Below are 26,241 nucleotides of genomic sequence, written 5' to 3'. Positions count from 1 at the left end.
TTTCTATAATTTACAGTATGATTTATATATAATTTACACAGTGCTACGCAACATCATTGATTTATATATATATATATATATATATATATATATATAAATCAAAGAGCTGCATAGGCAGGATATAGAAAAAAATCAAGATCAAATAAGTTAAAACTGCCTCAATATAGATATATATATATATATATATATATGATGATATGCCAGTATTCACAACAAGTTTCTGTTTCTTTTTAATTAGTGTCTATAAATAGTTGTGACTTCCAGTTCTATTTCTATAACACATTTATTTATATTACTCTATGGTTGGTCAAGTTATGATTGGGCCTGGGTACTAAACTACCCTTTTCATCATCTCTTAAGTTTCAAAGTGGTGACTTCTGGGTGCTTTAAACAGAAAACAACCTATAGTTACAAAACCAACTGTCAATTACCAAGCCAATTTTGTCTAAATCAAAAACTTCTACTTTCACCAATGCAATATTTATAATTGAAAAATATCAATTATAAGGGTATAATGCCTCTACCTTTTGATTACGTAGGCCTCTATGTCCACAAACATTTTCTGCACAGAAGTGGGCGTATATAGAGAATTATGGAGTGGAGAAGATATCACAACTCTTTAAACAGCAAATCTCAATGAGGTTGTTTGAAATTATTAAATAAGAACCAAATAAGTCAACCACTTCATACTTATTTAACCATCGCTGCATTTCCCTAACTACCGTAATTTTGGTGATAGTTCAAATAGGTGCTATTCTAACATTTCCGCAGCAACTGTCATCTTATTCTCTTTCAAATGTTCGATAAATGACCGCAATTTATCTTCCCTTAAGATGCCCCTCTGTTCAAGATCTAGAATCACAGTCCACTGGTTGGCACGTTGTTTCCTAGAAACATTGTTTAGATCGATGAGCATTTTTACATCTTCTTGGGAAAGCGTTTTGCCAAAATCTATCAGCTTCTGTCGATACGTTGTAACATTTGTTACATGATGGTAGGATTCCTCAAACATGTTCTTCAGATATTTGTTAGCCTCAAGAGCACCTTTGGTACCGGTGACATTGATGATATCGATAACAACTTTAAAGTTGGTTATGGTAAGATGACCAGCCTGTTTCAATAAATTAAACAAATCCATGGTGATGTCAGCCTTTTGTAGAGCTATGTAAGGTGTTACAAGACCTTTGCATAACACCTTCAGCATATCAAGTGAGTCATGTTCATCATACCAATTCGATACTTGCACCAACATAGACTGAAATTTCTTCTCAGCTGATCCTGTACAAAAACAATACTTAAGATATTAACAGTATTTAGTATAAATTGGTATATACAACAAACGAATAACTAACAATCTAATAGTTGTTTTACTTAATCTAAATATCGTTACCTCCAAATATCCTCAATGACACTGACTCCGACTCTATTTCTGTTACTGCCTTTAGCTCTGACTCCAGATCCGAGGCTGGCGATGACAGTAATAATATTAACAATAACACAATACTAGAATTAATATAGTTTTTTTGATTGATAATGATGAATAATGATTATAATGATTGAGATATAATTATAGCTTAGTACCTAAAATATGAGGTCAACGTGTTATTTATAAATTGATATTATGTGATAACTATGTTTGAAAGTAATAATCTCACATCAATTACCTCCATGCAGACACTTGGTTCTGGTTCAAATATCAATTTCAATCCAGCGTGTTATTTCAAGCTGTGAAAATGAAAGATATTCACTTTTCACAAACTCATCTGACTATTCCCTAATACCCAATTGAACATATCTGTATGGTAGAGGCATGGTGTATGGGCAGACTACTGTATAAACTGAAAATTCACAATGCTACCTATATATTTTATAGAAATTCTCAAAAGTGTACCATATTGATAATAAAAATAGCGATTCATTTCATATCTTTAATGCATATGGTTTTTCCCTTTCATGGTTAATTTTGACAGAACCTAAACTGACAGTGTGATTACTAAATTTGAAATCACTACGATTCCGGAACACTTCTGAATCATCACTACCCTTTTCAGTCATCAATTCGAGGAATGCAACAACTAATGTGTTGTACACAGCGTCCGGAAGAAAGTCAGTTGGAGTCAGATAAATTGATATAGTTTGTTTGTCATCTGCTATGACTTGCAAACTGTCTTTTTTGTCAACTTCCATTCGGCAGGGAACCAGGAATACCCGATTACCTTCTTCAATTCCCTGTTAATATAAACATCACAATTAGACATAAATTGGTACAAATGATTAGTATAAGCTTCATCAAAGAAACGATTAAAAATGTATAGCATTTGCCAACCTTTTTCTTCTCAAAGAGCAAACGAAAAACTTTCATCAATTCTATAAAGATTTCAAAGAGATCTTTATCGTTATAGTCCCGCCACAAATAACGTAGTAACTTCTCTTCAAGAACTCCTTTATTGCTAAGCTTTTCCCATAGCTTCTGTAATTGCTTCCGATCTTTTACATTCTTCTGTGTACAAAAAATACAGTACAGATTCTAAATGCAATAGACCTACTGATATACAACTAGTACCAAGTTTCAAGAAATACATTAATAAGGGTCATTATTATTTTACTTTTATTTGCAATCTAGTATATTAAAATCTAGTTATAGATAATAAGCATTTACTAACCATTTCAAACGTTGGTGTAACTACTGTGATGACTTTTGTCAAAATTGTAATCATTCAGTGAAGATTTGTTATCACAATGTTTCTTAATTTCTCGTTAGTTCCAGTATACATGATTATTCCAGTGTCATTCAGATAACTTATGGCAGTGGTGAGTACATCTTGAAGAATTCCACATTCGGTGGAAATCTCTGAAACCTAATGCAGAATTGACATTTTAATGTAATTATTACACTAAATTCAATTGATAAATAAATAATTCAACAGGACAGTAGTAGTACTATAACAGTAGCCACTACAAGTACAGTATTGGAAGGTACTATACAGACTGCTCACGGCCGCATTACTGACAAATGATTGATTATTCACAAATACAACATATTGAATAACAGAATTCTACAACTATACGTTGAAAACCAAATTCATTCAACCCTTACCTCTGTCAAGGTAATGTACAATCTTGTTTTTCCAATTATTTGCAACTTTTCCTGCAAATTAACCCACTTTACAGGAACTTCCTGTACCATTGCTTTCATGTATCTACCAACATTTCGTTTAAGTTTTTCAATACCTTCATGTGACTTTACAGTGTTATCCACCATGTACATTACACGATCTACATGCTTGGCATAAGGCATTCCTTTCATTGCATCAAACATCTGCATGAACATCTTCTCAGCCTTTATTACCAAAATTATATAATAAATAACTACAACTATAACAATATACTTAATGAGTTTTGTCAAATTGTAATAAAATCATATACTAGGGTTATTACCTTTATCTTTTTTTCTGATTCTGTGCCTGACAATTTGTCCATATGGGTAGCAACCAAACAGACAGGAGGTGACTCTATACTCTTGTCATCAACAAAAATGGGATTTCCTAAATCATGTCGTAACACAGTATGTTCATAAATAGACCTTATCCAGAACAAATTCATGTCCAAATTGGTCATTCTGAGTGAATCCTAAAATAAAAATAAAAATCAAATTGTAATTTAAAGTATAAGGCTATTAAAACTATAATCAATACCAAGTTATGTTTTAAATTAAACAATTGACTTGAATAAATTTTACTTACTATGGACGAATCTCGTGAATTAGCTAATTCATTCAAGTTGTCCGTAACACAAAATACCACACAATACGACACTTTATTTGTGAGAAAAAACTATAAAAAAATACAAAAAGCTAATGATGACCATATCATTCTTTACTTATTGTAGTTATATATATATTATCTGTGAATGTCATAATGGTCAAAATGTTATACTGTACATATTGCTGTGGGTTTTATTTGTAGTAAGTACACCTTAAGTGAATCTCAGCTTAAGCTTCGGAATGCTATGCAGTAATTTAATAACTCAATGTTCATGAATTTACGAGAATGGCACTTAGAGCTCATGCTCAGTCATTACAGTATGAGTATACCCATAATGGCCACTCAGACGAGTCATCTCGTCGGAGGAAAATTAAACATATTGATGTTCCCCTGATGATCTAAAAACTATACGCCCGACACTATATCAAGACAACTCGATAGGCCTCGTCTTGTCAGGAATCAACACAGACAGGACAGACGAGTCAAAACGCCATACGATGCTGTCTGAGTTGCCTTAAGAAAGAAGCAAATGATGCACATCTAGTTTTAAATATGATTTTACACACAAATTTTTCCAAATAATAAAGATGCATAAAACAAACATACCCTGTGTGTTATGTAGTAGTCTAGTTGACCAGCGTAGTCCCATATACTAGTTTTATGTCACTCACATCTACCTTTCCTGTTGCCAGTGTTAAACCTTTCCTTGCAATATTCACCACTTGAGCCCAGGTGTTATCATTGCCTTTTAAACACAATTAAAAAAATCACTATGGTAATAATATTGCTTGATATACCTAAATCTGCAGATATAAAAAATAACATTTTAATGTTTTAGTATGTACCTACCTTCATTTAATTTCTTTTCTAACGCATGTGCACGAATTTGCTGGGATAGTTTAACACCTTTACAAAGCAAGAAATATGAAACATGTATATTTATAGATCAACAATATTTAAAAATTAAATACATGTTTAAATACTTTCTAATATTGTTCATTCTGTCTTTATACTGTATGTAATTGAACAATGCTTTGTTCATTTGTTAAAGTTTCAAGAGTTTGTTTGATGCTAACTCACCATCTACATCTTTCACTTTCTTCCACTTTCTACAATCCTTCTTTGCTTGAAACACTGTAGTTGTTACAATACCATCTGTTGACGGCTCTCTGGAATTAAACCTATTATAATAATGCATAGTAAAGTTAAACATAATTAGAATATTCAAGACTGAAACATATATTATTCACTGAAAAACAGAAATTATGAAAAAATAAATAAAAAGGCAATCCTAGTTAGCATAGGTTTACTTTATACAACTATGCACTTGAGTAAAAAAAAATCATCTAATAATAATTTTAACAACACTAGTATTAAACATAATTTTACAATTTCTAAGTTTCAATAATTCTGTTTGAAAATTAAATTTAATACAGGGAATAATGTTTATTTGAATAAACAAATGGGCTTTCTTTCTAAAAACTATTGATACATATACTACAAACAGGAAAGAGTAAAATTAATTTTAGAATTCTCTGGTTATTTGTTACCTTTCACCAAGCATAGCCTTTACACAACTTGTCTTGCCAGCACCTTCTTTTCCAAGAAACATACATCTTGAATTCACAACTGAGATTTCACCATTTTGAAGCTCATCTTTGTATATTTTAATAGCATATTTACCCTTGGAATATATCTCTGCTGGAACTAATAATTCTAATACAAAAATATTAATATAACACTTTCAAAATGTCAAATTTTAAATTCACTTTTTAAAATTGTTTTTATACATAACCTCTTAAGATAAGAGCCATTGTCTGTAAGAATCAAAGAAATATCAAAAAGAGTGGCAGACTCAAAAAAATGGATTTCTTTCAAATTTTGCACATGGCTATATATTTGTTGAGAGAAATCAAATATGAAGTATTTTTTATTTCACAAGTATATTTCCATGGCAACGGCCAAATTTGTGTTTTTGACAAATTTTGTCCTTTTTTAAGGTTTTTTAAAATGGATATTGGTACTATTTTGATGAACGATATTTTTGTTTTGTTCATTTAATTATAAAAAATAATTAGTGTATGCCTAATAACAATGCATTGTGTACCTGTTTCATATTTTTTTTATTTTTTTTTATTTCATACTTTGGGAGATACCATTTATTTAAAAAGGGGTGTTTTTCACTTTTTTTAAATTGTTCAATGCAACTAAACTTTACTTCACCATAACGCCCAAAGTGGTGTATTTTTTTAGCTGATTTATTACAAATAGGTAGTTCTAATGTTTAATAATTGTTTTCTAAAATAAAATACTGGGGTAATTTTTAAATCTACAAGCAGTGTTGCGAGAAACATAAGCATTTTTATAAAAAAAAAACATGGTATATTAGTAAAAACATTTTATTTTCTTTGATTATTTGATTTGAAACTCATTGGTCAGAAAAATTCTTAATGTTTTATATAGTTCTAGTTGTGTTGTGAGAAAAAAAAATATTCTTAATTATAGATTCTGTAATTCCCAGTTTTAATGTCATTTTATAGGTTATATCCTCTGGAAATTTGAATAAATTATCAGATCGTTGTGAATTTTAATCTTTGCAACAGATTACTCCTCTCTTATTTTGAAACTCCTCTTTCATTTGTTTACTTATTTTATTTGCTAACCTAAGCAGATCCCACATTCCCATCCACCACCACTTTCGACTACCACCCCACCCCCCTCCCCCTCCCACCCCGACTATAACCACAAAACGATAAACTGCAACACTTTGGTCGATCATCCACTATAGAGTGTCAAATGCATGCATTCAAGCACCACCCACACTGCCGCTACCATCGACCCAATGAATAGACGGATTCAAACTCCTCCCTCCCACCCCCCTCCCCCTTTCTCCAAGCCCCCACCCACCAAGTTAAAAATTGCAATGCAAAAGATAGGACATAAAGTTAAGTTGTTAGACCCTCGCCTTCAACCCCCTAACTATTTCAAAGTCCTGGATCCACCACTTTCCCCTCCCCAAAATAGAACCAATCAAAAGTCAATGATATACTCAGGTATGTTAATGCTACATAACAAATATTGAAGCCCTTATGTGAAATTTCATTTCATTTAAGGTCAGCATGTAAAATATCACACTTTATTATTAAATATTGGTTTTAAATTCTATATTTTTTTTACTGTGATGGTTGGATTCAGTATTAATTATTAATTAATAATTATCTGATAATTATTTATTTCCCTTAGTTATGCATAGCAACAGTTACTATGGTAACTGAAATTGAGATATTCTTTAGATTTTGCATATTTATCTTTTACAAATTTAAATTTGTAGATTATTTGCAGGCATGCCTTATTTGCATTTTCAAATTACCGTTTCACAAGGTCATATTCGTAAGAACTTTCTTCTGTGATTATTTTTATTCATGAAAACTCCATATTTTATTTACAGCGGGCACCTCCCGTAAGTGGTCACCACCCTTAACGGACGCACTTTGAAAAGCCTGTTTGTTCTTCCTATCTAATTAGTGCATTTGGTGCTTACCGTAAGCAGCTGCGGGCACCTTTTTATACTAAAAATGAGATTTTTTGTAAGCGGCCAATCGAAAAATGTGATACTTATTGCATGGACCTATGAATTAGAGGTGCATTTTATTGTTTTTAGTCGCGTGGAAGCGACTCTATAGTTCACTATGTCGGTCGGTCGGTCTGTCTGTCGGTCTGTCTGTTGGTCTGTCTGTCTGTCGGTCCGGTATCACTATGCGTTTTATCGCTTTATGACCTTATCTTGATATCAGTTTAATCTAGCTAAGTCAATTTTTCACAGAATATTCCTTATGGCCAGGAATCGATGTGGTTATGTTTTCACGGTGCGCAATAAAAAAATTCGCGGTCTACGCACGATTTAAAGAAATCACGTTTGTAATCATATCTTAACAACCATGAATCACAATTAAATAAAATTTGGTACTCATAAATTTCAGGGCATAAATCATCATATGGCAATACAATTACGTGCGTAGCGCATGTAACGCATGCGTACGCGCGCTTAAAATTTTCAAAATTTATTTTCGATGAAATAAGAGTACGTTTCAAGAAATTTTAAGCGTTTACAAAATTGCCATGAGTGCGCAGATTTTTGTGCGCGCACTGCGCGTTAAATGTTATTGCGCACTCTTTTTGCCCGATTTCTGTTTTCTTGACTTACTTTTCAACTCGAAATTACGTTATACGAGCACGTCAAAAGTGACAGGCTACGCACGTGTAAATTAAAAAAATATAAATGTTTTTAAACATTTCAACATGTTCAGTAATTTCGGTCAGTATAGTTCACTATGTCGGTCGGTCCGTCTGTCTGTCTGTCGGTCTGTTTGTCTGTCGGTCCGGTATCACTATGCATTGTAGCACGCGACTTAATGGCTGTTGGCCTTGTTCTTTATATATTAGCTTTATTTTGAAGAGGTTTTAAAACATTACTGTGAAGAGATGAGAAAACTACACAGATTTTGACCGACCATTTTTCATATGATAAAAGCTTTTAAAATTTGTCTGAAAATGCTACAAAATACTAAACCACCTGATTATAAATAATAATAGGCCTACAATTAGCTGGGAAATTGAGAGGCTCGTTTCGTTAAGAATATCGTATATAGCCATAATACGTGATTTTGGCCCTTTATCGGCAGAACCTCCCGTAAGGGGTCACCACCCGTAAGGGGTCACCACCCGTAAGCGGCCACTTTTCCAGGACGTCCCGAGGGTGGCCACTTACGGGAGGTTCAACTGTATTTAAAAAAACAATTATCCTTAGTTACGCATAGAAACAGGTTCTAAGATAACATAAATAATACATTTTGACATAACTTGACCCAACAAATCACCCTTTCACAAGGTCAGACATTTTCTGGGATTCAGTAGATAAGTAAATTTGGGAAAAAGTAGTAAAGCTATGTAATCAATTGTTTGTAGTCATAAAACCCCATATTAAAAATATTGTACTTAGTTATGTATAGAAACAGTTGCTACAATACACTATAGGTAAAATGTTAATTTTCGCATAGAAACAGTTACTATGGTAAAATGTTGATCTCATTTGACCTCAAAATGAATGAATTTACAAGGTAAAGTTTGTCGTTAATAGAATGCAGTAGAAGTAAAATTGAGAAAAATTACAAATGCAATCAATTCTTTGTATTTATAAAAACGCCATTTTTTACGTTTTTTTAAAAATTACTTTCCTTAGTTACACATAGAAATGGTTGCTAAGGTAACACTATAGGTAAAAAATGAAAATTTTTGAGAATTGTTATGAACTATCTTGTAAATTTTGATCAAACATTAATAGTTGTAGTAAAGTGGGGACCTGTCCTGTTTTGTAGACCCCTTTTGACCTCAAATGACCTATTTACAAGGTCAGATTTTTTGGGAGGTCTTTATGTATCTCTTTACACATAATAGATTTAAAAATTTATAAAAACCATTGACGCAATTATTTCAAAGTTTAACATTATTTTCCATCAACTAAATAATTCAATGCAAAATACTGTTTTTCTGGCAATTAATTGAAATAAACCTGGCAACACATTCTCCTATTTTATCTAAACTATTCGTATGACTCTAGTAGCATTATGACAAGCCACATATACATTTTATTATTGGATTAGCCATATTTTAATTGTGTTTCATGTGTTTTGTTTGTTGATATTTTGTTTGTATTTTTTTGTATTTTTTGTATTTTCCTGGCAACACAAAACCTATGTACGAAATTTACCCCAGTGTTTTTTTCGTGATTATTGTTGACAAACCTATTGACTATCAAATTAAAAAACCTCATTGATTTAAAAACACCACTTTGGAAGTTATAGGTACGTTTATAAGGTATACTTTTATAAAAAAAAATATTTTTTAAAAACACCCCTTTTTAAAATAATGGTATCAACCAAACTCCATTTTGTAATTTTTTTTTTCTACATTAAATGGATCTCAATACATGTTGTTTACACTGCTATAAACAAAAACTGTATACTGTAAGTATTTTTGGTTGAAATAAGTATACAAGTTTGTACTTTTTCACTATTGAAAATCTGTGAAAAATGGCAAAAACATCAAAATGTTGATAATTGACCGTTGTCATGGCAACGGAGGCTAAAAATTAAAATAAATGCTGTAGATATGCTTTTAATTGAAATGTCTATTCATGGTAAAAATTTGAGAGAAATCCATTTTTTTACATCTGCCACCAAATCTTTGATTTTTACAGACAATGGCTCTTAAAAGCTGATAATATTAAAATCTAAATGGACATTGATAAATACAGTAATTTTAGTTTTGTTAAAGATGTATTGTTCCACCAAACAAAAAAAAAAACTGATTACTTTGAATAAGCCATATTATGCAGTTTTAATAAAGTTATTCAAAGTGGAGAAAAAAAATTATAATTTCACTTGAGAGGCAAAATAACGTCTGAGAGACAATTATGACTATTTTTTGGTTAAAAGTAAAATACATTTCTTTTTAAGTAGGCTACTGTAAATCATTAATTTTTTTTATTTCAATTTTTTGTCAAATTGAACTAGCATCACAACCTTGGAATATACTGTAAATCTAATATAAATATATCAATATCAAATTTAATTCATAAATAACCTCTTACAAGTTAAATATATAAAAGTAAGGCATCACTTACTGTCAAAGTCAAATTTTAAAATCTTTTTCCTTTCATCTGGGTATATTTTGTTCGTGTTATTTTTTAAAATAGTCATTGGTGTACTTCCTTCCTACAAACAAATTAATGTTTTAGTTTTTTTTTATTGATATTGGCTACTGAGTGGTACTATTCAGACACACATATAAAATCAAAAATACATTATGAATATTCTAAAACGATTATAAGCAACGTCTTAGTTAAGTCGAAGATGCTCTCCAGGTGGAATGTCATCCTGAGATGAGTAGTATTAATTAGTCTTGTTTATTTTATTTAATTTATATGAACCAGAGTTTCCGAAATAAAGATTGAATTGAATTGAATATTAGTAGACTATTATGTCTATAAATACAAAAAATATAACACACATAAGTAGGCCTATGCTAATAATGTGTAAAAGAGACACCTGCTATTATGGTTGATTTACAGACACTACCATTAAACCTCTGGTGATTTCATGCTATATCAGAGTCAGATTAAATGGTAAAATCTTGATTGTATTTATTTATTAAAGCAATTTTTAAAATTTAACAATTCAACTATATAAACTGAATAACGATAATTTTAAAACTCATATTATCACTTTTTGATAAATATATTGGTATCTTTGTTAAATAATAAAAACATATTGGTATTAGATGGTATTTGACTCTTTCCAAATCTGTTTATTGTACAACCAACATTTCCATGCTGTATGAAGCATGTCACTATTTCTAGGGTAGGTTCATATTGAAGTACTAAATTGACAAGCAATAAATGTATAGCAAAACACATCTCATCACAAATAGTAAAGTATACTGTGTGTATTCTCTTGCAACTTAATCCTGTAGTAAATTTAATTTACGTCATTGTCTACCTTTGTTACAGTATCTTTACAGTAATTTATGCAATCTTATGAATAGTTATACCAAGTCTTCAAAATAATTGAATTTTTAAATTAGGGAATCATTTCTTTTTTATTATCAAATACAAGAAAACATATAAATATGTAAATAAGTATATGTGCAAGTTTGTGTACAGTAAGTGAATAATTGTGAAACAAAAAACATACCTTATTTTGCAATGTTAATGATGCACCTTGCTGTATGAGGAATTTCACTGTTTCTAAGGTAGGTATACCACTCCGACACAAATGAAGTGGAGTGTCTCCATCCTTGATGAACAAAATCATATTTTAAGTTCAATATCTTTACATAATAATTTATGCAATCTTATGAATCATTAAACCTAGTCTTGAAAATAATTTCATTCTGAAATGAGTAAACTATTGTCTTTTGTATTTGATCCAATACAAGAAAACAAATAAGTATATAATATATATGTGTAAGTTTGTGTATGTACTGTCATACAGTAAGTGTATAATTGTGAGAAAAATGACTTTATACCTTGTTTTGCAATGACAATGATTCAGCATGCTGTTGTATAAGGAATGTCATTATTTCCAAGGTACAATGTCCATAACGCAGATACAAATGAAGTGGAGTGTTTCCATTCTTGATGAACAAAATCATAAAAAAAAATTGAAAATAATTTATTTTTCAAATGAGCAAATCATTTCTTTTTTATTGATCAAATACAAGATAAATATGTAATAAGTATGTGTAAGTTTGTGTATGTATTGTCATACAGTGAGTTAATAATTGTGAACAAAAAAACGTACCTTATTTTGAAATGTTAATGACGCACCGTGCTTAATCAGGAATGTCACTATTTCCAAGGTAATTGTATATATACTATGCAAATACAAATGAAGTGGAGTGTTTCCATCCTTGATGAACAAAATCATAATCATAAGTTCAATAATATTCATAACAGCTATATAAGTAATTGATAGTGATAAATAGACAACCAATAAATGTATAGCAAAACAAATCTTATCAAAAATTGTAAGGTCCAATTTGGTATGCTGTAATAAGTCTAGGACCAATTTGGCTACTCTTTTGTGTTACCAGTATTAGCTATTCCAGGTGGCTCACGTTTCAGCCTGACCTTGGCCGTGGCAGTAGAAAAAGCCATGTTAAGTCAGTTACAGTTGAAAGGAAAAGCTAGGTGGATGTGTCCCCAAGAAGAATTAATCAAGTTAATTCAATCATAGTAGAAGGCAATCTAGGCCTGTATATGTTCTGGTGGCAGTAACAGTGGCAGGGGCAGTGGCAGCTGGAGGGGGCGGCAGCAGCGGCAGCTGGAGGGGGCGGCGGCAGCAGCAGCAGCAGTAGTAGTAGTAGTATCAGCAGCAACAGTAGTAGTAGTAGTAGTAGTAGTAGTAGTAGTAGTAGTAGTAGTAGTAGTAGTAGTATCAGCAGCAACAGTAGTAGTAGTAGTAGTAGTAGTAGTAGTAGTAGTAGTAGTAGCAGCAACAGTAGCAGCAACAGTAGTAGTAGTAGTAGTAGTAGTAGTAGTAGTAGTAGTAGTAGTATCAGCAGTAGTAGTAGTAGTAGTAGTAGTAGTAGTAGTAGTAGTAGTAGTATCAGCAGCAGTAGTAGTAGTAGTAGTAGTAGTAGTAGCACAATCATGAGTTTTAAGTTTATTTATACCTTTATTGATTGATTATATTTTATTCATGTTAACTATGGTGGTTGACCCATTTGAGCCACACCTTAATTTTCAATTTGGTATATGTATACTCACCTGCTTATTTATCATTATTTAATTTGTATAACTTTTACTATTATTATTTGCTATTGTTTTATTACTGTACTCATAAGATATATTTTATTATTTCAGTTAATCGAATGAATTAAAATTTAAGACAACAATCGCATTAACAATGTGCATGATTTGCGTGAATTAGCCAGAACACAAATAGTAAAGTATACTGTGTATATTCTCTTGTAGTCTGGGCTCCAGACGGAGTTTTTTCTTAATATTAGTAAAAATATAAATATTTTTGCACATATGGCGTTTCATACGTGTATTACTTGATTTTGGATACTCCGTCTGGGGAAACACGCAAAAGTCACGTGGTTTGACACCAAGAATTCTTGGTGCATAGATTATCCGGTTGACTAGTTTCAACTGCATGCGATTGGCTACTCACTCGTACACAGTTTTAATATTCATGTTTCAGAATTTCAAAGACTCAACAACTAAGAAGGTACGCATGCGCTATGTTACGTTTAGACAATGTGTACTTGGGTACATTAATGAAAGTTTCTGAAGGCTAGAAATGATTTTATACCGTATGCCTAGTAGTAGTCTGGTAAAAATTTGATGGGATTTTTCCCAAGAAAACTCGTCTTGCTTCTCCGCAAATCAAACATTGAATGGATCATTTAATATTACGCGGAGATAATTTGATTTAATTCCCACCCAGACCCTGTCCTGTTCTGTGTAGTGTAGCCCTGTCTGTTGTGTGTGAATCCTGTTGTGTGCCGGTGGTGGTATGTAGGCCTACCTTATTGGCGTTTTATTTGGCAGGTCATACGTGCGAGTTAAGTAGGACCTACGAAGGAGGCCTAGGCTAAGGACTAAACAATTAATAAACAAAACAAATTGGCAACACGATTTCATATTTCAACAGTCTCGATCGTACATTCAGCACTGTACGTACTCGATCTTTTTCATTTTGAAACAAAATGATCATTGGTTGATTCGAAAATCCATATTTACATACCGCCCGCCCCATATAGCCAAATACGGTATGATAACCTACGTCATTCTTATCGGATGTTTGCGGTCTGCAAATCGATTTCTATACGTGTTTCACAAGTCTGTATTTTCAGACAAAAATCGCGGCCGAAATAAAACAAATAAATAAAAAACAATACAGACTTCTTGGGGCAAGTCTAATTCTCTTGCTACTTAATCCTGTAGTAAATTTGTTGAAGTTAAGTTCATTATAATTTACGTCATTGTCTACCTTTGTTACATTATTTTTACAGTAACTGTGTATTATTGTGAACAAAAATTACCTTATTCCCTAATGATAATGACGCACCGTGCTTCATCAGGAATGTCACTATTTCCAAGGTACAAAATGCACTATGCAGATACAAATGAAGTGGAGTGTTTCCATCCTTGATGAACAAAATCATAATTATAAGTGCAATAATATTTATAACAGCTATGCAAGTAATTGGTAAGTGCTAAATAGAAAACCAATAAATGTATAGCAAAACACATACTCCCTGATCACAAATAGTAAAGTATCTCTTTGTATTCTCTTGCAACTTAATCCTGTAGTAAATTTGTTGAAGTGTTAGTTCATTATAATTTACGTCATTGTCTACCTTTGTTACAGTATCTTTACATAGTAATTTATGCACTCTTATGGATCGTTATACAAAGTCTTGAAAATAATTTCAATTTATATGAGTAAATCATTTCTTTTTCATTGATCAAATACAAAAAAACAAATAAATATGTAATAAATATGTGTAAGTTTGTGTATGTACTGTCATACAGTGAGTTAATAATTGTGAACATTTGAACATTACGTTTGTGTATGTACTGGCATAATTGTGAATAAAAAATGTACCTTATTTTGCAATGCTAATGATGCACCGTGCTTAATCAGGAATGTCACTATTTCCATGGTACAAGATATATTACGCAGATACAAATGAAGTGGAGTGTTTCCATCCTTGATGAACAAAATCATAATCATAAGTTCAATAATATTCATAACAGCTATATAAGTAATTGATAAGTGATAATAAAAACCATAAATGTATAGCAAAACACATCATATTATCACAAATGAAAATAATTTAATTTTGAAATGAGTAAATTATTTATTTTTTGTTGATCCAATACAAGAAAACAAACAGGTGTGTAATAAGTATGTGTAAGTACTGTCATACAGTAAGTGTATTTTAAATTACCTTATTTTGCAAAGTTAATGATGCACCATGCTGTACGAAGAATTCCACTATTTCCACGGTACAATCTCCATAACACAGATACAAATGAAGTGGAGTGTTGCCATTCTTGAAGAACAAAATCATAATCATAAGTTCAATATATTGAATTGGTAAGTGCTAAACAGACTAGCAATAAATGTATAGCAAAACGCATCTCATCACAAATACTAAAGTATACTCTTTGTATTCTCTAGCAACTTAATCCTGTAGTAAATTTGTTGCAGTGTTAGTTCATTATAATTTATGTCATTGTCCAATACAAGAAAATAAGTATACAATAAGTATGTTTAAGTTTGTGTATGTACTGTTACTTTTTACTTCATAACGGTAATTTGCTAGATTGACCACAGAAAAAAAATATTATTAAAACCCAATAACAAATTACAGGTACACTGGCTTTCTATCATATTGGTTTGATAATCTCTATTGCAGCAGAAATGAAGCTATACTTGGATTGGGTGCAAGTGAATCTGATAGAAACAGCAGGTCCCATAAACTGCTGTAAAACATCAGGGACTGAACTGAAGCAGAACACCAAGCTACCCATAATTCTCCACAAACTATGCCCTGGGTTCTTTACGAACCTGTGCTGAAATATTATGAATTTGGTGTGGCTTAGATTTGGTCAACATTAAAACATCGTTCTCTATTGTCTAGGCCAACTAAAAAAATATAATTATGTTAAATACTGTAATGCAATATTAAGAATGATTAACTATTTTGCAAAAAACAACATACCTGTGTTATGTGTATTGCCTGTGAAGTTAGCTAAATCTATTTCGTTATGAATTGAAGGCATCTATACACAGGTAATGAAGGAAACCTCAATAGGAAACCTGTACAGGAAGGTCGTACTTCCTCTAGTATCTTGTTTCACAGTGTGTATACAATTGCTATCATCTTACACTAGGTACTATTAAGAATAATTATAAGATTGTAGGGGCTTCAACTCATGTTCTCTATGCCAAATATTTTAATTGACTATACAAATAAAAATGTCTTATTTTTGTTTAAGTTGAAAATGACAATAAACAAAATAAAAATATTGATTCCAAAAAAAGGAAAATAGTTTTCAAGAAAATGCTCACAAAAGAAAGAACCCATTTTTAAATATCAATTTCATTAAAATATTTGTCATTGGCATTTAAATACGGTACCCATTTTGTTAATAAAAGAAGAATGGGTTTACAAATTCTTAAATATTTATAATTATTAATTTTCTCATATTGTAGAATTTTCTATTCGACATTTTTTGTATATTACTATCCTAAATATAAACATTTGTGGAGAGTACAAGTTCACTGGAGAGTGTATCCATAATAAATTTATTTTGCAAGGAAACGTAGATGTGAGTGACGTAACTTTGAGTCAATTTGACTGAGCGGTTTAGGTTTAATTTTTAAAGATTTTACTTTAGCCTTCGACTAGGCCTATAGGGCTTCTGTAGGTCTAGGCCTATATTTAAAATTAAATTATTAATAATTTTAATTTAAACATGTTCCATGCTCGATCACAAAAGACAAGGTCAAAAGAGGCTCCCAGATGGCTAGCTAGAGAGCTACGCTACGATAGCACACACCTGCCAACTCTCCCGGATAATGCGCGCGTCTCACGCATGAGGGCCGATTTATTAGGTCTCGGGCATACGTGGCTATTTCTCACGCATCCATAAAATATTCAGAAAAAACACAGGGCTCTCTCTATAGTAATATTCCGTTTATCATGTCGCAAGATCGCGGGAAGTTTATTTCGCGAACATGGACGGCGATGCGATCGACCGCCGCGCGTGAGAGAAGATCAGAGGAGGTGACGACGCATAGTTTTATTATATGGAATGTGAAATTAATTGCGCCACAAATGTTTTGTAACTTTGTTTTGCGCCTCTTTGGTTGCGTGTACTGTGTCTCTCGTGGTTATTAGCCCTATTGGCCTTTCTTCATCGTAGTACGATTCTTGATAGCAGCTATCATCATGGTACTCCTCCTTCTGAAAGAAAGACACAGATATTTAGTAAATATTCAAAATCGGTTGACGGGGTAGGTTTTTCTGATCAAGCCAGGCACGCATAAATCAGAGAAGGATAAGTTCTCGAATCTAAAAGAGGAAATAAAACACAGAGAGGAAGCAGGAGTATAGAAGAAAATATTACAGAACCTGAAAATTAACATTATGGTATGTTGATATTATATGATCAGGCAATGCCAGGATTGCACCAGAAATTTGTCATTATTGACACAATAGTATTGGTATACCAGAAACAATTTTATTTTTACAAACCTAAATTTTGAAAAGCGATTGTTCACTTTAAATTATGATCCATCATGATAATTCAACTCAATCAGATTGTAATATATTATTTGAGGGCATGACACATGTGACGCATGTGTAAAATGGCCATCGTGTAATACCGATCTAGAGATGTCCAAGTTAACTTAAATAGCGAGGAAGGCAACGGGAAACCACCACAATGTTAAATATTCATTTGAATTATGGCAGTCAATATAGGAGAAATCGATATCGAAGTTAACGGAACTCAGGAAGACGTAGTACTGAAAAGTCGCGTTCGGTAGGGTTATAAATGAGGATGACCAGGTCGTCAACCAGTGAAAACCTCATACTAAGCAGTGGCGGATCTAGGATCTGACGAGGGGGGGTGGCCACGAAAGTGGCAAACGAGGTGCGTAGCACCGAGCGGGGGAGGGTTTGGGAGGGGGTGTCCCCCCCTCCCGAGGCTCCGAAAATTTTTGAAAAAATAGATGCTTACACACTGTTTAATAGGCTAGAGAAACTGTTTCCATCACACTTAATAACAAATATTACATAATGTAAAGTTAAATAAATCCTTCCTAAATACTGTACGGATCTTTTTCGACGAACTAATAATAAACTTTGATCGAAAAACCTTCAAACAAAATGAACATTTTGGTAATGCGGTACTCCGAAAATGCCTCGATAGAGCAGGTATATTCGGACCATCAAAATGAAGACAGGAACATGTTCATGGACATTGATTATTAACAACTTAGGGAGTTTTAAAGGAAGATGTGATTGGATAGTTTGAGGGAGAGCGTCATTTCGACGATCGAGCATTCTCTACTCTCTATTTTTAGAGCATGACGGATTAATGAATAAATAATAATTATGATCAGAACTATGGCGTGCCAATCATTGTTTTGTCTAGTAACCTAAAGAAATTGCCTGTCGTACATGTTTACAACACTAAATGTTTAAAATTTCATTTCTTTCACTCTGACACTACAGATTTCAAAATAAGTTTTTTTCTGTGGAAAGTCCTGCGTTGCAGTAAAAAGCCGATGGGATGGTAATTGTCTTTATCATTCAATATCCCGTATTTTTTTGTGTAATTATATTTTTCTAATTAATAAAAGATTTTTTATTTTGTGTATGTACAGTACTTGTATCTGAATATTTGTTACTTGCAGCCAAGTATACCATCATTTTGAGTATATGGAACACAATGCATTATATATAATGAATAAACCACTGTAATAAGCAATGAGGCCGTTTTCCTATGAAAATTGAATTTGAATTTGAATATGGAACAAATGCATTATATATAATGAATAAACCACAATACGAGGCCGTTTTCCTATGTTAAAGTATTGTGTTCCTGGGGTATCATTTTGGGTATAATGGAACACAATGCATTATATATTCATTATAATATAATGAATAAACCACTGCAGCAATGAGGCCGTTTTCCTATGTTAAAGTATTGTGTTCCTGGTGTATCATTTTGGGTATATGGAACACAATGCATTATATAATTATAATGAATAAACCACTTCAATAAGCAATGAGACCGTTTTGCTATGTTATAGCATTGTGTTCCTGGGGTATCATTTTGGGTATATGGAACACAATGCATTATATATGATGAATAAACCACTGTAATATGAGGCCGTTTTATGTTAAAGCATTGTGTTCCTGGGGTATCATTTTGGGTATATGGAACACAATGTCCATGACAGACGACAAGGTAGGTAGGTAGGTAGGTATAATTATGAAAATAATTATTAGATATGTATGAAGCCTAAACCTAATTAAATTACTTCCTAGTTAGTGTAGGCTAGTAGGTTAGAGGCCTAGACCTAGCCCTAATAATGTTTTAAATAGGCTTAGGCCTTAGGATAAAATAGGCAAGGACTAGGCCTAGGCCTAGGTCAGCCTACTACTGCTAGGCCTAGAGACAGGTGTATTGTTTTTAATTGGATGCCTACCTAGACCTCCGAAGACTGCACAAAATCTGGTCAATGAAACGTATCACTCCGAAGAGCAAAATTGGTGTAGGCAAAACTAGTTCTCTAGTTATACCTGTACCTATATATGCGAGTGACACCAAAGATGTCTTCGAAAACTGCTTGGTATCGGGTAGTAACAAAGTGCGAGGCAGCGAGGCACGCGAGGCAGGGAAGGCATGCGAGGCAAGTCAGAAATTTATGCGAGGCATCGTTTTACCATCATCAAAAAATGCGAGGCATCATTTTATCATTTCTCAAAATTGCAAGGCAGGAAATCACCGAAATTGAAGTAGCCTAGTAGGCCTAGGCCCGCTAGGCTAGTTTCCTTTTGCACCTGCCTTGTAATTTAACCAAGGCTTTATCCTGAATACCACAGCTTAGAATTAGTAGGCCTACTTTAATGAAGAAAAATCACATAAAAGTAACAATAAATCCATTAAATTGGTGATTTTACAGACGTTGTTTTTCTCGCATTTCGCACACTCAATGTTCAATATTTTGGTTTCTATGGAACGCCAAAAGAGCAAAATTAATTAGAGGGCTAAAAACTCTGTGGAATCCATTTATATTTAACGCATTATTTGGTGAAAATCAAGTACAATTTCAATAGATTTTGTCACTGTCAGTAAGGAAAAATGTTACTGTTGATAATGTACACGGTTTCGTTAACCTTTTAAAGAATAAAATAGAAAAATTCATCATAATATCCTTAGTAGGATGTCCTAGGTCTAGACTAGGTAGTGATGTTGATTTAGGATCGATTATTATTCTTTGAAAACAGAACAGTATCAGCAGTAACATATTACAACATTTTTATTGACAAATTAACAAATATATTGAAATAAAACGTGTTTTTCACCAATAAATGCATGAGAAATTGACGCATTCCACTGAGTTTTAGTCCTCTATTATCGTTGCTCTTTTGGCGCTCCATAGAAACAAAAATATTGAACATTGAATAAGTGAAATTCGCGAACAGTGTGCGAGAAACACGCCTGTAAAATCATTAATTTAAGGATATATTTGTTACTTTTTATGTGATTCTTTCATTAAAGTACTCATGAGGTATACTTCTAAGGTGTGGTATTCACACGATAAAGTTAGTTATCAAATTTGGAGTAAAAATATAAGCGAAGGAAACTAGCGCCAGGTTTATTAGTACGTACATGGACAACAATAAATAAAAATCGTTCGTAATATACCTAGCTTACTAAAACAGGAATAGTGTATCATTATTAAATATTACACCAATTATTATTTTATCAAAATTGATTAAACTATTTTCTACATAGGCCTTTATGGCGCTAATGCAGTTTCGTACCCACCCCTTAAAATTACTCAAAATGATTTCAATACTTCATCTAGCCTAATCACGAGTTGTCTACAGCTTTCAGCAAGCATAAAATGGTAAAATATCGATAATTTTTTATTTATAACTATTTTTAATCAATTAATTGAGCACCCTTCAGAAATCCATCGCCAGCTTAGCTTCGCGAAAATCATCGCTAGGCCTCCCAATGAAAGTAGGGAGGCCTCATAGGGCATCGATCTATAGAGGACGCTGTTATGATCATATTATGGCGATAATAAAATATTTTTTACATGTTCCTCGTGAAACGGATTTTAAGTTTTTTTCATAAAGAAATATTTTGTGTTTAATTATGTTGTTAATTTTTAGAAATTCTATTTATTTTGAATGTTGTGTGTTATTGTCTTGTAAAATTATATTTTTTGTAAGGGTCCCTAATGATCAGCTTCGGCTGGATGGACCCCCCTCATAAAATATTGTTGAAATAAATTAATGAATAGTTGCTTCATTATTTAATGTTTTATTTGATTTTATTTTAATAAACACAACAGGAAAGAAGATAAAAAAGAAGAAATATAAGACATGAAATGATGTATTCAGTGTCAGCAGAAGTAAAATAAATTCTAGTAATTGATGGAAAACATTTTTATTATAATTATTGTATTACTGTACATTACATTTCAATAAATTATATCTTTCTGTTTTTGTTGCATTTCCTATTTCCATGTATTTGAAGAGGTCTTTCATAGGTGAATAAAAAATGTTAATTAATAATAATAATAATTATTAATAATAATATACTTCTATAAAATCTTAAAACAGGGAAACCATTAGCGTGTCTAGTATAGCTAGTGTGATAACAAATACTAAAACAATTAATTCGTCATAGCTTGATTATTGTGTTATAACATTAAAAATGTAACTCAGTAATGAAGTACTGTAATTCTTTTTATTCATTTCATTTATTTATTTGACCTACAAACCATAATGTAAAATAAACTAAAACAGAGGAAAATTGGTCAGTACTTATATCTTCAAGGGTCAGCAGTTCCATATTTATCTTCTTTTCTGTGTGAAATTCTACTAGTCAAATGAAAGAACAAATTAAAAACATAACATAATTATGATGATACCCACAATGATGAATACAGCAATTGTATAGTATTTCTTTTCTTTATTAAAAATACGAAACGCATGTCGGAAATAATGAAAATTATAATTATTTGGTGCGTGCTTTAAACGTTAGTAACTACGCCCTCTATAGAACGCAACTGTTTACTCTATTAATAGAGTTAATGTCCTGTGAGGCCTCCGTACTTTTATCGGCAGGTCTAGCGATGATTTTGTCGAACCTAAGCTGGCGATGTATTTCCGAAGGGTGCTCAGTATTAATTGATTAAAAATAGAATAATAAAAAAAAAATTTCGATTTTTTACAATTTTATGATTGCAGAATGTTGTAGACAACTCGTGAGTAGGTTGGATGAAGATTTTGAGTAATTTTAAGGGGTGGGTACGAAACTGCATTAGCGCCGCCTTTATCTAGGTTGGGGCTAAGCATATTAGCTGAAGTTTAATTTTAGGCCTAGTATTACAATTGTCGGACGTAAGTCTTTTTTCACACGCGCTCCAGAATTCTGTCGCAATTTTTTTCTTTGCGGCATGTTATTGGATCGGCATATCAGTTACCTTTTATTCACCGCCAGTTATTGAACTTGTCCTGGCAATCGCTGTTCACCTTATTTGCGAGAGAGGTACACGTGTTGTTCCTAGAGAATGGAATGTCAAAAATGTCTTTGGCACGCCGCTCAGAGAGAAGTCTGTGCGTTGCTGCTGAAACCACGTGCTATAGGAGGGGAATGCACCACAATCCTCTGAGCTGAGGGCTGAATCATTCCGCTACCTGCTAAATAGTAAAGAGGGATTTTCCATCTCTCGGGTCTACCGGATCTAGGCGCAGGGGTGTGACAAAATATTATTTTTACTCTGCTATGTTCGAGAGACATGTGAGTGAACACGCTCGAAATGCCAACAAACATTGTAGTCCAGTCCCTAAGGGGAGAAAAAGGGGTGGGATGTTACCAGACTGGATACAAATTTTTCAGTATAGCAGTTTGGTAGAGTATAGTGTGGAGATGCCAAAACAAAGTTACTGGAAATCTGATTTGACCTCTGTGACCTCTGACCTCAATTTTTATATTTTTCTATTATATAACTAAAAATCGCCATATCTTGACAACGCATGGACATTTTACATTTATTTTTTTTTCAAAATGCTTGGAAGATATATATTTATATTCGCTATAATGAAAAAAATTGTACAAAAATGGCCGCAAAGGCTTTATTTTTCAGTTTGACCTTTGACCTTGATTGCCTAATATCTCAATAACACGCAATCTCAGAGATTTGAGAATGGGCTCAAAATGTTAAGAAAATAAATCTAATATTTAGGGTCTGTTTCTGCTGCATAACGCAATTTAACCGGTTATTTTTAAATAGATTAAAAATAGATAACAATAACAAGACCGCGTTTCTGCTCAATTTGTGCTCCGAAATAACCGGTTAAATCTATGGGTGGTCGTCGAGCAAAACGTCATCATTACCCAAAATGCAATACACTCAGACGGAAGTAGTAAGTTGGCTGTTTGTTGTTTACATCGACGTCGTCAGTACACACGTGTGCATATATCGCCGAACATCTCAAACATGTTAAAATAATAAAATGTTGTCTACAGATCTACAAGTTTTGTTTTTTGTAAAGCCTACTTACTGATCGCTAATAAAATTAATTCTCATGGCGCCTTCAATAACATGGGGAGGGTCGTGCAGCGCCCGATCGCCTAGGATAATTTTTATCTAGCCTAAAATTCATCAACAAAGGCGATGATGATACGGCCCTTACCACGTGAACGACTGTTGTCTTTCGCGAGCGCGCGGTCCTACAAAAAACCAAACGGAAACAAAAACGAGACTTAGAATGTTGCAATACCTACCAAACGAGAGTAGATAATTGTTAATTAATTATGATTCATGAAACCCTAACTTTTATAGCAAAAATCGTCCGAATTTGTGTTAAAAACGACGAGTTTAGCCACAAAAACTTAAATCAAACGAGAGTATCCAAGTCATAGAATATCGCACGCACATAGTGCCTTTAATAGAATAATGAGTATTAAACATTGTTTCGCATAATATTATGTACTAACATAAATAATAACACATTTCTATGCTTAATAAAATCATATTTAATATATTATCAAAGGCTCTCATAACCTTTGTTTTCGGTCGATGTGATGTTTTTCTAAAAAAATTTTATAAAACGATCAAATTAAGATTGTTCATTGTTCTCCTATTAAAGGCACTAAGGGCGTGCCATAAATACGCTCGTTTGGATTAAGTTTTTATTGCTAAATTCATCGTTTATAACATAAATTCGGATGATTTTTGCTATAAAATTTGGGTTTTCATAATCAATTAACCATTATCTACTATCGTTTGGTAGGTATTTGCAACATTTTGAGTCCCTTTTGTTTCCGTTTTGGTGTTAATATAGGACCATCCATACCCTTCGCGAGCGTGTACAAACGCCTCAAATTGCTTAGCTTGGGTAGTCCCCGGAACTCCACCCCAAATTCCTCTTTTACTTTCGCAAAAATGCTCTTATTTATTATCTGTGATTCTTTTCTATTGCCTGCCATCCTTCCCCGTACTTTCTCTCCCTCCACAACTGAATAACATATCTTGTGATTTCATTCATCCACATACATGTTCACTTCTTCGTTCGACTGTCAAAACCACGAGGAAAACACACACCGTATGCGACGGTATCTGACCCGGGGTCACAACTGTCAATCAAATAACCGTTATTTCGTGTTGCAGCTAAGAATTGCTCAGCGATAACCGGTTAAACGGCGTTCTAACACCGATTTAAATTGGTGTTTTTAACCGGTTATTTTGCGCTGCCTTTTAACCGGTTACCACAAATTTGTCCTGTTTCTGCTGCCAAGAAAATGGAGTTAATTTATTCACACCGATTTTAATTTATTCACACCGATTTTAACCGGTTATTTTTATGCAGCAGAAACAGGCCCCTAGTCTAATAGAAACTTTTTTCAAAAAATTACCATAAATTAAGCTTTTTTGACCCTTGACCTCTAATGTTTGAATATGTCAATATCTCGGTAACTATTTGTCCTAAAAAGTTCAGTTTGGTGTCAAATTGTTTAGAATATACACATTTATATTTGCTCTAACAAAATATTTTGTCAGAATTCAATTGGAAATGTCATTTTGAGCTATGACCCATCGTTTTGCATATATTTAGCAATTAATAATCTATAAAAAGAGATCGAGAGAGGGGAGGGGGTTGGGGTGGATGGAGAGACACATATTTTTGTTACATGTTACACAAATGTTAAACTCTGTCTACACTATAACATTTTTATGCGACAAAAAAATGTGATGTGCCCATATATGGACACGATGAATGACATATCACTACCATATTTGGGCACATCACACCTTTTTTGTTAAACTAGTTTATAGTGTAGACAAACATGTAAAAAATATGTGTCTCTCCATCACCCCAACCACCTCCCCTCTCTCGCTTTTCCAATGCTACTGCATGCATCTATACACATCAAAATGGCCGGAATTGTACTGGAAAGTTTTTAGCTACATTTGAAAATAAGTCCCAGAGGATGGGTGTATTGTAATGTTATCAGAATTATGGCAATTGTTTGTAATGGGAAAGTTTTAAAACTACTTTTGAAATATTTGCTAATAATATCACATGCTATTAAAGATATACTTATTTTCCCCCTGACAAAAGTAATTTTGACAAATATTTTTGTTGAATATGCAATTTTAATGTCACACATAATAGTTTCACCAAAAATTGGATTGAAGAAACATGATATAGTGCATACCCAAAAAAACTGTAATTCAAAGCAAAAAATAGGCTGGAAGTCAATGTGATTTTGGTTAAATTAACTGTTTATTTTGTCTTTAACGTGATATTTACTCTATTTTTTAGATTAGCTCTTTGATTAAACACCTCTTCCAATGCAGTGAAGATCTTAAGTGTTGCCTTGTCTTACTAATCTTTCTTAACTTCTCTTTGAACGATCGTAATCAATATTTGTTGAGGTATAATATTTCCCTCTAATATATGGTAATGCCTGTTTTATTGAGTCAAATGCTTTCTGATAATCTCTAAATCAAAGATTTGGTGATATTCATTTCCTTTTTATTTTAGTTGATTGACAAACTGTATAAGATGGTCCTACTGTATAAAGCCTTATATATTGGTTTATTTACTTCTAGTCGGTCTCTGATTTTGGTTT

At 32.7% G+C, this 26,241-nt stretch overlaps 2 protein-coding genes and 1 long non-coding RNA gene across 4 annotated transcripts; all 3 read right to left on the bottom strand.

Moving 5' to 3' along the window:
* Window positions 1-205: 205 nt before the first annotated feature.
* LOC140057673 (uncharacterized) lies at window positions 206-4,119 on the bottom strand. The gene is made up of 9 exons (XM_072103393.1): window positions 4,081-4,119; window positions 3,744-3,833; window positions 3,439-3,630; window positions 3,098-3,340; window positions 2,664-2,858; window positions 2,327-2,500; window positions 1,665-2,229; window positions 1,391-1,465; window positions 206-1,278 (listed from the first exon to the last, which is right to left on the bottom strand). The coding sequence occupies exons 1-5, from the start codon at window positions 4,117-4,119 to the stop codon at window positions 2,718-2,720; spliced, it is 705 nt and encodes a 234-aa protein (XP_071959494.1). The 3' UTR covers window positions 206-1,278; window positions 1,391-1,465; window positions 1,665-2,229; window positions 2,327-2,500; window positions 2,664-2,717.
* On the bottom strand, window positions 3,742-14,426 carry LOC140056378 (uncharacterized). Of its 2 annotated transcripts, XM_072101736.1 has the most exons (10): window positions 14,376-14,426; window positions 12,125-12,232; window positions 11,850-11,957; window positions 11,516-11,617; window positions 10,447-10,537; window positions 5,315-5,480; window positions 4,845-4,945; window positions 4,614-4,670; window positions 4,371-4,509; window positions 3,742-3,833 (listed from the first exon to the last, which is right to left on the bottom strand). In XM_072101736.1, the coding sequence occupies exons 1-9, from the start codon at window positions 14,409-14,411 to the stop codon at window positions 4,391-4,393; spliced, it is 888 nt and encodes a 295-aa protein (XP_071957837.1). In that variant the 5' UTR covers window positions 14,412-14,426; the 3' UTR covers window positions 3,742-3,833; window positions 4,371-4,390. The 2 variants fall into 2 exon arrangements, with proteins under 2 accessions (XP_071957837.1, XP_071957838.1); XM_072101737.1 differs by lacking the exon at window positions 11,850-11,957.
* A 537-nt stretch (window positions 14,427-14,963) lies between these two features.
* Window positions 14,964-16,153, bottom strand: LOC140057231 (uncharacterized). Its single transcript, XR_011846892.1, has 3 exons — window positions 16,065-16,153; window positions 15,288-15,392; window positions 14,964-15,046 (listed from the first exon to the last, which is right to left on the bottom strand). It is a non-coding gene; the product is annotated as an uncharacterized lncRNA (long non-coding RNA).
* Between the last annotated feature and the right edge of the window lie 10,088 nt (window positions 16,154-26,241).

Source organism: Antedon mediterranea, chromosome 8 (genome assembly GCF_964355755.1).
Source record: "Antedon mediterranea chromosome 8, ecAntMedi1.1, whole genome shotgun sequence".
NCBI lineage: Eukaryota > Metazoa > Echinodermata > Crinoidea > Comatulida > Antedonidae > Antedon > Antedon mediterranea.
The sequence above is the reverse complement of the archived record's forward strand: the minus strand, read 5'-3'. Positions and strand labels throughout refer to the sequence as shown.

Excerpts from the sequence above, each read along its gene's own strand:
- LOC140056378 (XM_072101736.1), bottom strand. The coding sequence starts at position 14,411 with ATGAAGCACGGTGCGTCATTATCATTAGGGAATAAG. Across the intron at positions 12,233-14,375 it reads CATTATCATTAGGGAATAAG|GATGGAAACACTCCACTTCA; the intron begins GTAATTTTTGTT and ends TTGTTCATCAAG. Across the intron at positions 4,510-4,613 it reads AGAAAAGAAATTAAATGAAG|GCAATGATAACACCTGGGCT; the intron begins GTAGGTACATAC and ends TGTGTTTAAAAG.
- LOC140057673 (XM_072103393.1), bottom strand. The coding sequence starts at position 4,119 with ATGACTCGTCTGAGTGGCCATTATGGGTATACTCATACT. Across the intron at positions 3,631-3,743 it reads ATTCACGAGATTCGTCCATA|GATTCACTCAGAATGACCAA; the intron begins GTAAGTAAAATT and ends TTTTTATTTTAG. Across the intron at positions 3,341-3,438 it reads AATCAGAAAAAAAGATAAAG|GCTGAGAAGATGTTCATGCA; the intron begins GTAATAACCCTA and ends TTGGTAATAAAG.